This window comes from Wyeomyia smithii, chromosome 2 (assembly GCF_029784165.1).
Source record: "Wyeomyia smithii strain HCP4-BCI-WySm-NY-G18 chromosome 2, ASM2978416v1, whole genome shotgun sequence".
NCBI classification, from domain to species: Eukaryota; Metazoa; Arthropoda; class Insecta; order Diptera; family Culicidae; genus Wyeomyia; species Wyeomyia smithii.
The window spans coordinates 240186383-240201149 of record NC_073695.1 but is presented as its reverse complement, the minus strand read 5'-3'; the positions used below and the strand labels follow the sequence as shown (position 1 = coordinate 240201149).

The following is a 14767-nucleotide window of genomic DNA, read 5'->3' as shown; positions in this document are numbered from 1 at the left end:
TAAAAAAAAATTATAATAAAAAAATAGATTAAAAAGGGAACTGGCGAAATTCCATGCATCCTAAGCTCAAAACATCAAAGCTGAAAATATAAAACCGAACAAAATGGTCGCAGCCGTCCGAACAGGATTAATCATGGTGAGTGAAGCGATCTTTCTGATGTAATCTATCTCTCGTCGCGAGTTTCCTATTGAGCAGACAAAACTGGCAAAGTTCCATGTATTCAAAGCCATAAGAATTAAGAAAAGGCAGATACACATGTTCGCCAAAACAATATGCATAAATGTAGGTATTAAAACCGACAGAATTCTAAGTTTATTTGAAAAATGCCAAACCAATCACAATCAAAGTAAGTTTGGAAATTATTGCATGGAAAACATATACAGAAATTTCTATCCAAAAGCTAGGAAAATCCTAAAATGAAATCAAGTTTCACCCGTGGAATCAAAACTGGCGCAAATAAAATTCGCTTGGTCATCGCCGTTCGAATCGATCGACAAAAAATCACAAGAGGGTTGTGTGCAAAGCCACGACCGCAAGGATGAAGTAGAATACTTTTACAAGAAAACCCAGCTGCTTGCGTGTCAGTCATTTTTTAATTTGTTATTCAATTCAATATCGGATAAGATACCGATCACATCTTGGCGTTATCACTGACAGTGCGAATAAAGTATTCCTTGTGATAAAATAAACAGTGAAAAGTGACTCAAAATCAGACGGTTCACGTGTTGTCAAAATGAGTCAACTTTTCCGCTATCCGTAGCCATGCTAATGTTTTGGCCGCTATACGCTGCTATTGGTATCCAGTGTCCCTACATCAGCTGGCCCAGCTGCTATCGATGCTGAGATCCGCTGCAACTAGTGCACTATCCATTGCCATGCCACAGCTGTGGCCGCTATCCGCCTGGTATCCACTGCACTGCTACTGCTGCTGCCAAGGGAAGACTGCTGTTGTCGCTGTCTAGAATTATTATGAGCGGCTTCGACTGAAACAGGCTCTTATATAGGGATGAAAAACCTATCGATAGTAGTGGGAAATCATCGATAACTTTCGATAGCCATTTCAGTTGATTTTTCCCATCCTTACTCTTATACCGACAAATGGCAAATTTAAAATGACAAGGTCTATGATTCTGTCGTCCGTGCTTGGGAAGCAATCATATTAACTACTAATCAGGTCAGTCGAATTTTGTGCTTCAACAAGGATTGACCATTCTTAATAATATAGTTGCTTGTCATGATTTAGACTTGATAATTTTTGAATTTTAATTATGCGAAAAATTATTTTTAATGCTGATAATGAAAGCTTTTCGGATGTTGTGCTCATGACTGAAGGAAAAGATAATTCAGTACATACTGAAACACAGAGAGGAAGCCAAATATATATCTGTTCCAAATTTTATGAAAGTGTAAATCGATTCTAGAGAAAATATTAACTCTCCAATTAGGTTTTTAATTTATCCTGAGAAGGACAATTTGTTGTTTAATGCAATGTGATCAATGATGACGATCACATCTTTGCGTTATCACTGGCAGTGCGAATAAAATATTCCTTGGGGGAAAAACACTGAAAAGTTTTCCAGGACGTTCTTTTCATTGGATGCATTTGCTAGTGTGCCTGCTATCGCTCAGAGACAGCATTTCACTACAATGCCACACTGCATCAGCTGGCCCTGCTTATATAGATGTTGAGACCAACGTCAACCGCTGCGCTTTCCCCGCTGACACAGTAGTGGACGCTTCCGTTGCCATTGGTATCCGCTGCCCTGCATCACCTGGTCCTACTATCGATGCTGAGACGCGCTCCGCTATCCGTTGCCATACCACAGCTGTGGCCGTTGTCCGCTGCACTGCTACTGCTGCTGTATCCACTGCTGCTGCTAAGGGAGGACTGCTGTTGTTGCAGTCTAGGATTATAATGAGCGGCTTCGGTTGAAAAAGGCTCTTGTATAGGCCAAATAGCACATTTCAAATGGCAAGGTCTATGATTCTGTCGACCGGGCTTGGGAAGCAATCATATATCGACCAATCAGAGGCCGAAGTTTTTGTTTTGACAAGGTTTGACTATTTTCAATATCACAATAGTTTGAATCTTAGAAGATTTCCCAATCTATTGCTGCAAGAACGAAGGAAATCCATCAAATACTAAGCGATTTATTAGCTTTTGAAATTGGACATATTATTCACTTTTTTCGGTTTTAGATTTTCATTTCACATCCCTATGTAGCCGAACTTCCTGAGAGAAGTATTCTACTTTAAAAGGCGTGTGGTGTTATATAATTGCGGAGAGAAAGAGAAACAAAAGCAGAAGAAATCAAAGACTCGCGACAGCCCAGCACGCACTGTAAGGCTAATGACATACTGAGGCGTCAAATGAAGCGGAGCTAAAAGCGTCGCAAAAGCGTCAGAGCTACTTTTTCGAACGTCTATATGAAACGCTCAAACCGGTCATACTGGAGCGGCAAAGACGCGTCGATAAAGGCGGCGAAACAGAATGAGTAGTGTTTTGACGCGCGTATATGTACGCGGTATTACAATATTCAGACCAAATCTTTTATCGCCAGGTGCTTTATATTTGCTTTGCTTTGGTTTGGTAATTGAAAAAAGCAAATAAAATACATTTTCGTTTAGAAAATGTTAAAATGTTTAGAAGAGGGTTGTGCAGTAAATCCATGTTCAGACTAAACCTGATATCGCCAGATACTTAATATTTGCTTTATTTTGGTCTTAATCTTAAAAAAGAATAAAAGTAGGATAGAAAATACTATCGGGAAAAATTTTCAGGTCGTCGGGAAAATAGCACTGATATTATTGATTGATATTGTTGAGTTTTGATTTGAATGGCCAGAAATCTAGCATGCTGAACTTTTTTGGTCACGAAAATGCAAGCCGCTGAGTAACTAGCTGTGCTCACATGGGTTATTCAAATCCTAACAGATATTATAAACTAGTTGAACGTTGCTCGGGGTTAACGGGTTTAGAATTTAGAATAATTTCGTATATTTTTTACTACGTCTGTAGCGCAACTCACTTAAGTAATATTATTTTATTTCATAAAAAAATCTCTATGTTCACTAAAAACGTAATTTACCGTGCTTGAAAAAGCAAAAAAATCTTCATTGGACGAATTCATATTTCCTTCAATCAAAACCGCTACTGGAATCTAGGAATATGACAACACAACGCATTTGCGACGCTCGCTCCAGTATGTCATAGGAAGCTTCACTCAACGCTTCTGTTTATTCCGCTTCTCAAACGCTCAACGCTTCGCTTCATTTGACGCCTCAGTATGTCAGTAGCCTAAGGCCGAGGTCATAAAGGAAACGATGCAGCACGAACATCGTCTTTCCTCACTCGAAGGAATAATCTTGAAACTGACGCGCATCCGAACACATCCCGAACTGTTTCGGCGCTACTGCGTCGCGTAACCCTCGGCCCAAGCATGAAACTCGATCGAAAGCAAAGTAAACAAAGCTGCTCACCCTCGACCTATTCATTCTGCCATTCGATTAGAAAAAAAAAAATACAAGCAAAATATCCTCATTACTAGTCTAGTTTTTATCTTTTGCTGTGTCTCTTCTCTGATCCCTGGTGTTAGTTCGTGAAACGTCGCATGGGTGACGCTCTTCTTGCACACAACCTTATTGCTACCTAAGTTCACTTTACGCACACTAACACAAACTCATGGCAAGCGCTTGCGAGAAACGCGCTCCGCCACCGAAAAGAGGATTTTAGCATTGGCATCACTTTCACCGGCTCAACGAAACTGCCTAATTTCGTAGAACCTTTCTCTCCAACCTTATTAAAACTTATTGAACTTTTCAAAATTGTGACCGCACCACAGGAACACTAAGGGAAATGCGGTTTTGGCACTTTTCACTATTTTGCTGGGCGCTGTACAGCAATCAAGGACTTAATTATTCGGCGCGGAGCAATCGGAAAAACGAACCGCACTAGTCGAGCGCTCGCATCAAACTCCGGATCACTTTTGTGTCTCATGTTATTCAACTCAGTTAAACTAACGGTTCGAAGGCATATAACATTTTTGCAGTAAATTATGCCATATTTACTAGCTCTGAGCACAGAGAACATAGTTCTTATTCCTAGATTGATATGTTTTTTATAAACGTGAAATATTGTCTTCCAGAATCTAACATAATATTTGTCGTTTTTCTCAATCCGCGCAAGTAGCACGCCCATCGTTCTCGTGCAAAAAAATAACTCATACACAAAGATCAAGGTAAGTTCTTCACGATTCATCAAAATGTAGATGGTTGATAACGATTTTTCTGTAAAAACTAGTTATTTTCTGAGTGTTCCATAACAGGGACAAATGTGATTTTCACCAAATCAAACACCTTCTCAACTTCTATTGAGCTCTGAACGGAAGCTAAAAAGTGCTGAGCCTTTGAAAAATATTATTTCCAAGGCACGAGGAACAGGAAAGCTACGTAAAGCGGGAAACTATTATGATGTACCGTATACAATGGTTCATTGCTACCTTCGGGAGCGACAGACCTGGATTCTCGGTCTAACTGCAACCTCAAAAGCCACATAAAATGTGATCAGGCCATGCGGGATCTTTGATACTATTTGAAATATGTTATTGCTTCAAATTACATAATTTTAATAAGGTTTATTGAATGAATTCGTTGCCAAAAGCTGTTTTCATTATGCTGATCCATAATATGATGCGAAATGTCTCATAATTAGAACCGCTCTCAAAAGTGATCCATAATTGTGCATTTGGTGAGTTATGAAATAAACATATTTTCTGAGAAATATTCACAAAAAATGGAAAGTAATACTCAATGAAATGAAAGATTACATATTTCTGTGACTGAAAACATTTATAGATTACTTATAAACAATGAAATTGGTCAGAAATGATTTTTGTGAATTCATACATCTTCTTAAGTGATCCATAATCGTGGGGGAACTGTACACGAACACTTCAATTTGTTAAAGAAAAAATACACCTTGGTTATTCGAGCATCGAACGTACCAGGGGGCTGTACAAAGCCTTTCTCGTACAGTGGATCGCGGAATCCATCGGCAATTCTAAAAATGAATCCCAGCTGCTTGTTTGCTCTTGAAATGACATCTTCGTAATGTGCCCGGAATGTAACTTAGCTACCCGAAATTACGCCGAGATCTTTAACTTGGCTTACGCGCTGGAGAGTTTGCCAAGATAAGCTGTATGGAAAGCTAATAGAATGAAGCTTTCTACTGAAGGTAATTACATTACATTTTTCCACACACAAGGTAAGAATATTACGGTTGCTCCGCTCACCGAAAGCATCAATCAACTTTAATATTTTTAGACAGTCTCCAAGGCAGGCTATAGTCAAAAAGATTTTTACATCGTCTGCGAAAAGGTGCCGTGTACCTCGAGGTAAAATAGTAGCAACGTCGTTAATGAATAGTGAAAATTAAAGTGGACGGGGATTGCTTCCTTGCGGCACTCCAGAAGAAGGTGTAGATGGCTCAGAATGTGACGACCCAAGACTGACACATACAACTCTGCCGGTCAGGTACGAACAAAACCATTTCACGAGCATGGCAGAGAGCCCTAGTTTATCAAGCTTTCGTAGAAGAAGGTTGTTATTTGCACGATCGAACGCAGCCTTGAAGTACGTGTACACAGCATCCCTTTGCAATCCCGCATCCATTGAGATTGAACAGCTTCACAAGAGGCACCACCAGTTCGTTCGAGTAATTTTCTATCATAGATGGTTGTGGAATGTACACAGACCTTACAAAAAAAAAAGAATTTATTTGGGCATTTGTGGCGGCTGTGCAGCGATTGCCGTGAACCGCTTCTTTTGAAAGTAGCGAGCAGTAGAAGTCGTGCCCAACTCCACTTATCACCAAAACAAAACAAAATTTCATTATCTACAAAAATGTCGCTAAAGAAGTACACATGATTATATTTCTAAAATTTTTCTTCGCAAAATGGCAACGGTTTGAAAAAAAAAATCTTTTTCGACAAATACTACAGATATACAGTGACGTGGGACTGAACACTGTAATTAGGGTTTTTTAATTATAAAATTAACAGAGTCTTCTGACGGAATCAATGTGTTCCTCAGCGACTGTACGTATTTTTATTTTCAGCCTCCCCTGGAAATCAATTTTTGAAATATATTCAACAACACTCGAAAGAATATCGTTTATGTTTGGCGATATTATGCCTGTAGTATTTTTTGTGTGTAAACAACATGTATTTGACAAGGCACAAGCATATCGTGCTTGTTGAAGAAGCACCAAGTATTTCTTGTAATGCGTCAAAGTCAGAATTAACTCTATATCCTCACCAAATCCAATAACACTTACGTTATCATAATGAATGGTTTTGTCTTATTCAACTCTAATTAAATCAAATCTATAATATGGATCTTACTTTCAAAATAATATGGAAGGTTAATTAATTGGCAAACAGGAAAATCTATGTTGAACAAAATTATTAACAAGTTCCAGCAAAAAATCGTAGCAATCAACAATTCCATTTTTGGTTTTTGCTTGACAATTATTTTCATTTGCCTACAATTATATTCACTGTATTACGAAGACAGCTAATATACATTTAGTATGGTAAAGCTTAGAATAATAATATATCATCTAACAATTTCGAAATGTAAAAAAAGATTCTATATGAACCTTAGTAAATAAACCAAAAAATCACAAGCATTCGCAGGCTCTTACTCTTCTATAAATGTGTATATTTGGGAATTTACTCTTTCGATATTATACGGTCACGATTATTTGGTGAATATCGAAGATAAAATTAAATAAATATCCTTTGGGTTCCATCTGTCCCAATCCATCCATATTAGAGTACGGCAAGCATATGTTACAGTAGGTTTTCATATATCAATAATACTAACTTTTTTGTGTTAAGAGATAGATGGATGGTTTATTCAGCAAAGTTTTAGAACGTGCAAAAATATGAAACTTTGCTAAACATTTAAAGTTCCTATCTTCATTGGGTACAGAGTTACAGGGTATATTCTATAAAAGTTACTTAAAAGTTGGTTTTTTGTGTTTAACTTTAGTTAGTTACATTTTACAATAAAACGTTGTTCTTAAGAAGCATTTGGGCATATAAAACACACGTTTTTGTTGGAGGCCACACATCTTCAAAGCTTTTCCTTACAAAGTTTTGGCATGTTTTAGCTTTTTTTTGATAACTTGAGAAAGTATAAAGTAAAAAGGGGCAAGTAGAATCATGATGTCACTACGTTTTCTCGAAGTTCAGCTCGAGTGCTCAAAACTGTCATAAGTTCCATACGTCCCAATCTACCTAATCTATATTCTAAACGTTGTAAAGTTATCGAAAAAATAAGCTGAAACATGCTATAACTTTGTAAGGAGACGTCCTGGAGATGTGTGACCTTCAACAAAAACATATTTTTTGTACACCCAAATGCTTCTTATGTAAAATGTAACTAACAAAAGTTAACCACAAAAAACTAATTTTTAAGTAACTTTTATAGAATATACTCTGTAACTCTGTACCCAATGAAGATAGGGATTTTGTTTGTTCAGCAAAGTTTCATATTTTTGCACGTTCTAAAACTTTGCCGAATAAACCATTCCTCTATCTCTTAACACAAAAAAATTATTATTATTGCTATATGAAAACCTACTGTAACATATGCTCACCGTACTCTAATATGGGTGGATTGGGACAAGTGGAGCCTAAAGGAGTTTATAGTACTTCAGCTTAACTTTAAGGAAAAGTATTGACATCGTGACTCCACTTACCCCTTTTTAACCTATACGTTTTTTGACAATTTGCAATTATGCGGGTCATTCAAACAAACATTTGTTCCGAAAACACTATGAAGCTAGGATGAAGGTGAAAGGCGCTATGGAATTAAGTTCCACGTTTTGCCTTATTGGACCACTGTGCAGCGGCTCTTTTCTCCACTGGTACTGTTGCTTTTACTGGCATGTATTCTTTCAAGACATCAGTTTTTATTAGGCTAATAAAAACTAAATCAGGTTTTGAAATTGTTCAAAAAATGGGGATTGTTTCAAACTCTTCGGAAAACTTTTACCTTCGAGACATCATATTAGTCTAAGCTCATAGAAGCAAAAATAAATTGACCAATTGGGACGGGGTGACCCTGTCAATTTTTATTTCGATATTAATACAGAGAATATCACAGGAAACAGATGGTGTCCGTTCACGTCGTCTGTGCTAGGAATGCTCGAATGTAATTGGTTCATTATTTGGGTAAATTTGTCGTTGAAACTTTTTATCAATTTTACCGCTTAGCAATGGAATTAGAATGATAACTAGCATATTACCAAATTGTTCTACATTTTATCCAACCAACAACATATTGGTTAATGTTATCGGGACCATCCACATACCACGTGGACAGATTTTTGACGATATTTACCCCCCCCCCCTTCCCGTGGACAAATGCCCATATAATTTTTTGTTTTTTTTTGGAAGGACCGTGGATATTACACAACCCCCCTCCTCCCCCCCACCAAAGTTGTCCACGTGGTATGTGGATGGCCCCATCCATCTTGTGGTTATGCTGTTTTTGACGTTTGAAATCTGACGCAACATTTACCAGTTTCATTTCCAATTTTACAAAATGCATCCAGTTTAGTAAGCAAAGACGTAGTCCCACGTCAAAAAAAAGAAAATCCTGACGAGTCGAATGTGGATAACAACGTTTTACTGAGATACGAAAAACCATGGAGGAGTCTGTTACTAGGGGTGGGCAAAACGGCTCTTTTGCAAGAGTGGTTCAGAGCCACTCACCATTTCGAACCAACTCATATGACGGGTCATGGTTCACAATGATTCACGAGCGTTGACAGTTCGTGTTGTCTAGGTGAACTTCGGCTTTGCGCGAACCATCAGGTTCTGGTGCACTCAAATAACCGTGATTCTTTTTCGTAAGCCGTTCGTTCTTTCGCTCTTTTCTAAGAACCGGTTCATATGAACGGTTCTTGAGCCGTTCGCCCATCCCTAAATGTTACCAAAAGTTCCCAATAAGTACATTCACTTTTTTGTTATTGTTTTACTCACTCTAGTGCACAAAGACACACCTACCAAAAAGTTAACTTTCAGTAGTCACGTATAAAAGCTAGCATGCAGCAATTTAGTCTTCATTGTATAACCAATCACCGCAGCAAGAAGACGGTTGATTCTTATTAGAAATTTGCTCGAACCGCAGCCGGAAAAACAGCTGCTGATATTAGCGCCGCAAGATTGAGCAAGTGAGATCCTCACTGCATACACTAGTGTTAGAAATACTACAAGGTATACAGCCCTAGGGTTGTATGAAATGGTGGCGTGGGACTAAACACCGTAATTTGGGGTTTGTTATTCCAAAATATACAGATTCCGCAGACAGAATCAATGTGTTTGCTCGGTGACTTACGTTTTTTTTATTTTCAGCCATCCCTGGCAATCTATTTTTAGAAATATGTGTAGAAATTTGTATAATTTCTCGTAATGCGTCAAAGTCAGAATTAACTCTATATCCTATAAAAACCGAATTCAATAATGCTTACGTGATCATTTTTTACGTTATCATAATGTAGGATTTTGTCTTATTTCACTCTGATTAAATCAAATTTATAATAAATATCTTACTTTCAAAATAATATGGGAGCCCTTACAAAAGTTCATTAATTGGCAAACATAAGAAGATATGTTAAACAAAATTATCAACAAGTTTCAGCAAAAGCCTACAATTTCATTCGCTGTATTACGAAAACAGCTAATAAACATTTAATATGGTAAAGCTTAGAATAATAATATATCATCTAACAATTTTGAAATGTATGAAAGAATTCGGAATGAATCTTAGTAAATGGACCAAAAATTCACAAGCATTCACCGGCTCTTACTTTTCTATAAATTTGTATACAGTGATGATTTGGAGGTTCGTTAGTTGGGTGTTCGCTAGTTGGGCTGTCACCCAACTAAAAAGCACTCTAATGTCAGAATTCAACGTCATTCAAATGCATTTCAGGGACCCGAAAAGTGAAAAAAAAATTACTAAAATAAAATTATATTATTTATTGTTGTAAAAATTTGTAAACATGTTTGCTTATTACGCTTAATCCATTCAGCACTAATAAGTTTGTTTCTCAGCGCTGTTAACTGGACACTTCATGCAGATCATATCTGACATAATCAAACGCGTAATTTGGAAAGTATATTATGAATTTACAACATTTTGTGTGTAATTTAGAGGTTTACTGTTCGGTTGTTTGTTTTTTTTTGTTTTTCAACGCCTTTACCGGAATTATCCAGCGTAGCGATCCTTCATTTTTTAGGCAAGAAGCAGAGTGATGTGCTTGCGCTTCATCATTTTACTTCTCGTTGGAATTTTTGTATGAAAAAGTATTGATCAAATACATAAAATATTTACAACAGCAGCAAGACAGATGAGCAAAGTTCATTTTCTTTGGCATAGTTTTACCGCAATGAAATTAGGAAATCAAACAATCGGCGCTCCCCTTTGAAAAATTTGCCCAGTTGTCAGTTCATCCAACTTACGAACACGATTCGCTAGTTGGGTGGCAGTTGTGTTCCAACCAACGAATTTCGGCTGTATTTGGGAATTCAATCTTTCGATACTATTCGGTCACGATTATTTAGTGAATATCGAATATAATATATAATAAACATGACTTGTAATTGTTGCAAAAATCTACAATTCTTGTTGAGTAATTCATGGTAATCATATTTATGAGATAAACTTCCAATCAGCAGCAGCATTGCAGTTTTTCCTCGGTTGCACACGAATAGAAATGTACGAACAGAAGTATACTACTGCAATACGAACAGTACCGCGCGCTGCAGTACGAACGGAAGTGTACCGCTGAAATATACGAATAGAAGAGTACCGCTGCAATCATAGACGACGTGAGACCTGCGGCTTTTTGCTCCACTAGTACAGTTGCTTTTACTGGCATGTTTTCTTTCAAGACATCAGTTTTTATCACGTTCTGACAACAGGTTTAGGGATTGTGCATTAATGGGGATTGTTTCAAACTTTTCGAAAAACTTTTACCTTCGAGACATCATATTAGTCTAAGCTCATGGAAAGAAAAATAAATTGACCTATTGGGACGGGGAGACTCTGTCAATTTTTTTTCGATATTGATACAGAGAATATCACAGGGAACGGTTGGTGTCCATTCGCGTCGTCTGTGCTAGGAATGCTCACATGTAATTGGTTCATTATTCGCGTAAATTTGTAATTGCAACTTTTTATCAGTTTCACCGCTTAGCAATGAAATTAGAGTGATAACTAGCATATTACAAAATTGTTATACATTTTATCTATCCAACAACATATTGGTTATTGTTATCCATCATGTGGTTATGCTGTCATTAGCGTTTGAAATCTGGCGCAACATTTGCCAGTTTCATTTCCAGTTTTACAGAATGCATCTCAGTATAGTAAACAAAGACGTAGTCCCACGTCAAAAAAATCTAATTTAATTGTTTATAAGTTTTGTTGTTGCTAATCAATCGCTAAAATCGTGTGTACTTCACTAGATAATCTAATGAAAAAGCTACAGTTAAATTTCAGGTCAATCGGATGCAAACTTTTTCAGTTCTACTGCTTGCCGATTTTGAAAACATGGTTTTGAGAAAAACGCGTTCAAAGTTTCAAAATCTTTTAAATCATAAGAATCGCCATAAAAAAGCCCCTAATAATTTTTTACTATCAGTCAGCTATCCCTGCGTCGTAAAGTTGTCCTTCCTGGGCATGATTATGTAGTAGAGAACAGTTTAAAATATCGGCATCACCACAGTTCGAACAAGACACAAGAAGCTTAGTCCACTCTTGCTCGACTGTAAAAACTGCTCAACACTATTACATTTCTTACACACTCCTAATTCAGAAAAGGCAGTAAATACAGCGAAAAATGTATGAAACAGTAGCTGAAATGCCTATTAACATCGCGATCACGGTTTAAATCGGAAGTTTTTAATTTTTTCGCCGAGGTACTAACGTACTTCGAATCTCTTTTGACCGCATGGCGGTTAAGCGGGTGTCGGTTACTAATTTTACTCTGGGTTGTTCTGGTACTTCTTCTTCTACTGCCTTTGTGGCCACTGTACACCTTGTCACTCATATTTAAGTACTTTTGAATATGACTATTGCAGTTAAAAAGTATAGAAAAACTCAAACGAAGAACGTACTCAACGAGAACGGCTGATCGACTAAACAAAGGACAATTGTGAGTAAACACGTGCTGTAGAAACGCTGTAACGGTCAAAACTTGATGAAGCGACCTCTATACTTAGAATTTGAAACACGATATCGAACATAGGAAACTTTGTATGCCGAGCATCGCCAAATTGAACGCAAGATGTGATATCGGAGCATAAAAGTTTTCCGGTAAAAATTGACTTAAACGAACTTTGAGTTTAGATCTGTACCTGGGCGATGTAGATTTAGATTTTAGGATAGTTTTAGCATAATTGAGGCCAATAAAAAATGGCAATTTGCGGATGCGGATTTTATGAATAATAATTGATATAAAATATCCATTAACAGCTACTCAAAGACAAACATTGAATATCGGGTCAAAAGTTTTGAAAAAAATCTATTATAATGGTGCATTTTAGCAGCTAAATCGATTTTGAAAAACTGTGAAAAATATCTATGTATATGTTTCTATAATGATATTGGAAGGGCTGTTAAGATAGGTCTCGTTAATTCGATAATTAAATTTGAAAATTCAAAATTTAAAATAATTTGAATACAATTTTATTAAAGCGTTTTTTATCTCTCGATACAAGTGTTAAAAAACGGGTCGTGAGTTAGGGTCCTGGGTGTGGAGTCGCCTCCCTGGGCGTCGGTGATTGGCTACAACAGTGGCGGAACTAGACCGACGGAAAATAAGCGAGAATAAAAAAAAAGTGTGAGAGATAGTTTGATACATTATTCACAAAAGATCAAGGAAAGTTGATTTCTAACTCTAAGAAATCCATTTTCGGGGAAATGTTTTATCATAACACCCAAAAAGAGTCAACAAAAAATACGCATTGAAACCGTGTTCAACCCAATATGAACATCTTCAACCCAACCGAATGATGATGATGATAGTAAGACTCGAGCAAACTGTAAACAATATCCTAGGAAAAACACAGCCCAGAGTGCCAGTGACACCAACAAACTACATGATCCAGTTATGCATACAAACCTAAATCCGCAATAATCGGTCAGTAGAAGCAAATCTGTTTATTTTGCCGCATTGATATTAAAACATGGAACGTACAGCGGACAGCCATAGTGAAACCGACCGGACCAATCGACATTGCCGGACATCGTCCAACGGGAACAGGCCATCATCCGTCCGGTTCGGTTTCGTTGCAATTGTGCAGCAGCAATAACAAAACAACAATAATAATAACAACAACAACAACAGCAACGGCAATACTAGGCAGGCAAAAACATCACAAAAGCTTTTCCTCCAGCAGCCTGGAAGCTCTATGCTCTATGTTGTATGACGTTGCATAAATATATCTCCGGTCCAGCGCGCCCTCGGGCCCAGTGTAGACTTTTTATTCTCTCTCTCGAAATTTTCTATTTTCCTCATGCATGTATGCAAGCATGCTTGCAGCTTCAACGCCACTCGCTGCACTTGACATGCATCTGGCCGGGTACGGATTCTCCCCCCGTGCCAACCTGCCGTTTGCTGTTTGTGACGATGGAGAGCCGTCGGAGCATTTAGCCTCTTAACGCGTCCGTTCGTGCGATGCGATGCTATGCGATGGGATGCGAGCGGAGAGAAGCACACAAAAGAGGCAATTGCGGATGCGGATAGAGTGTGTGGATTAATCCGCTTTGCTGAACCTGGAAAAACTAATCGCAATTGTGTAATTAGAATTTAGGAAATAAAATCCACCGGCAGTGGATGTGTTTTGAATAAAAAAATAGACGGCCAGGGTCGCGTGATGAAGTGAAACGCACAGCCTTAACGCGGTTCGGGGGATTCGGTTGTTTTTCTGCACTACGGGTACAGGGTATTGTTGCTGAACAAAAAAAAAACCAACAAGAGAGAGTTTGTGTTATAGTCAAAATAAATATTGAAATTGAAATTGAAAAGATCACGGGTTTAACGTGGGGATTATTTCTATCCGATGGTTGCTCGGTGGTTACTGATACCAGTGACAGGAACAGGAGAAATTGAATCACAGTTTCAACTGAGTTACTGCAGCCGGTCTAAGTTTAGAGGTTGCTTGCGAATTCTTTTTCACAATGGACATAGATACTTACTATTAACCATTCTGATAAAAACATTTTGTTTGTCCTACTAACAAAGCTTTTCACCTGCTCTCTCTCTCCTTTCAATCCACAGGTAAGCACCGTCTGTGACAGCTAACAATCAAATTAAAAGCGTAAGTAAGAAACAAACAGTTCCGACCCAGAAATATCTCCAATCAGAAAGTGTGAAAAAGTTTACCGCTCGGCCGAAGGTCGGAGAGGTTAGCCTCGTTTGCTGACATTTGCTAACGTGTTTGCCTATTTGTTTAGGTTGCCACCACCACCGCCGAAACAGCAACCAAAAAGGGCAGGACGAAAGGACGAAAGGACAGCTGATATGACAATTCGTCATCTACAACTGCAACCTGCTGCCGCCTTCTGTCCTTCTGTTCGGGAGGTTCGGAAAAAGACCCGTTTAAACCGAACTCAAAGTTTGCTCCAAGGTCCGGGGTTGGAGCCCAGCCTCTGTTGGCAGAGAAGAGTATGTTTGTCATGTCAGCTT

General features: G+C 38.0%; 1 protein-coding gene across 1 annotated transcript in view; it reads left to right on the top strand.

The window, feature by feature from the left end:
- LOC129720496 (uncharacterized) overlaps positions 1–14391 on the top strand; it is a 70882-nt gene extending 56491 nt beyond the window's left edge. Inside the window, exon 3 of the mRNA XM_055671978.1 lies at positions 14360–14391. Within this exon, the coding sequence (XP_055527953.1) occupies positions 14360–14376 (17 nt within the window). The 3' untranslated portion in view covers positions 14377–14391. The remainder of the gene's footprint in view (positions 1–14359) is intronic.
- Positions 14392–14767: the final 376 nt, after the last annotated feature.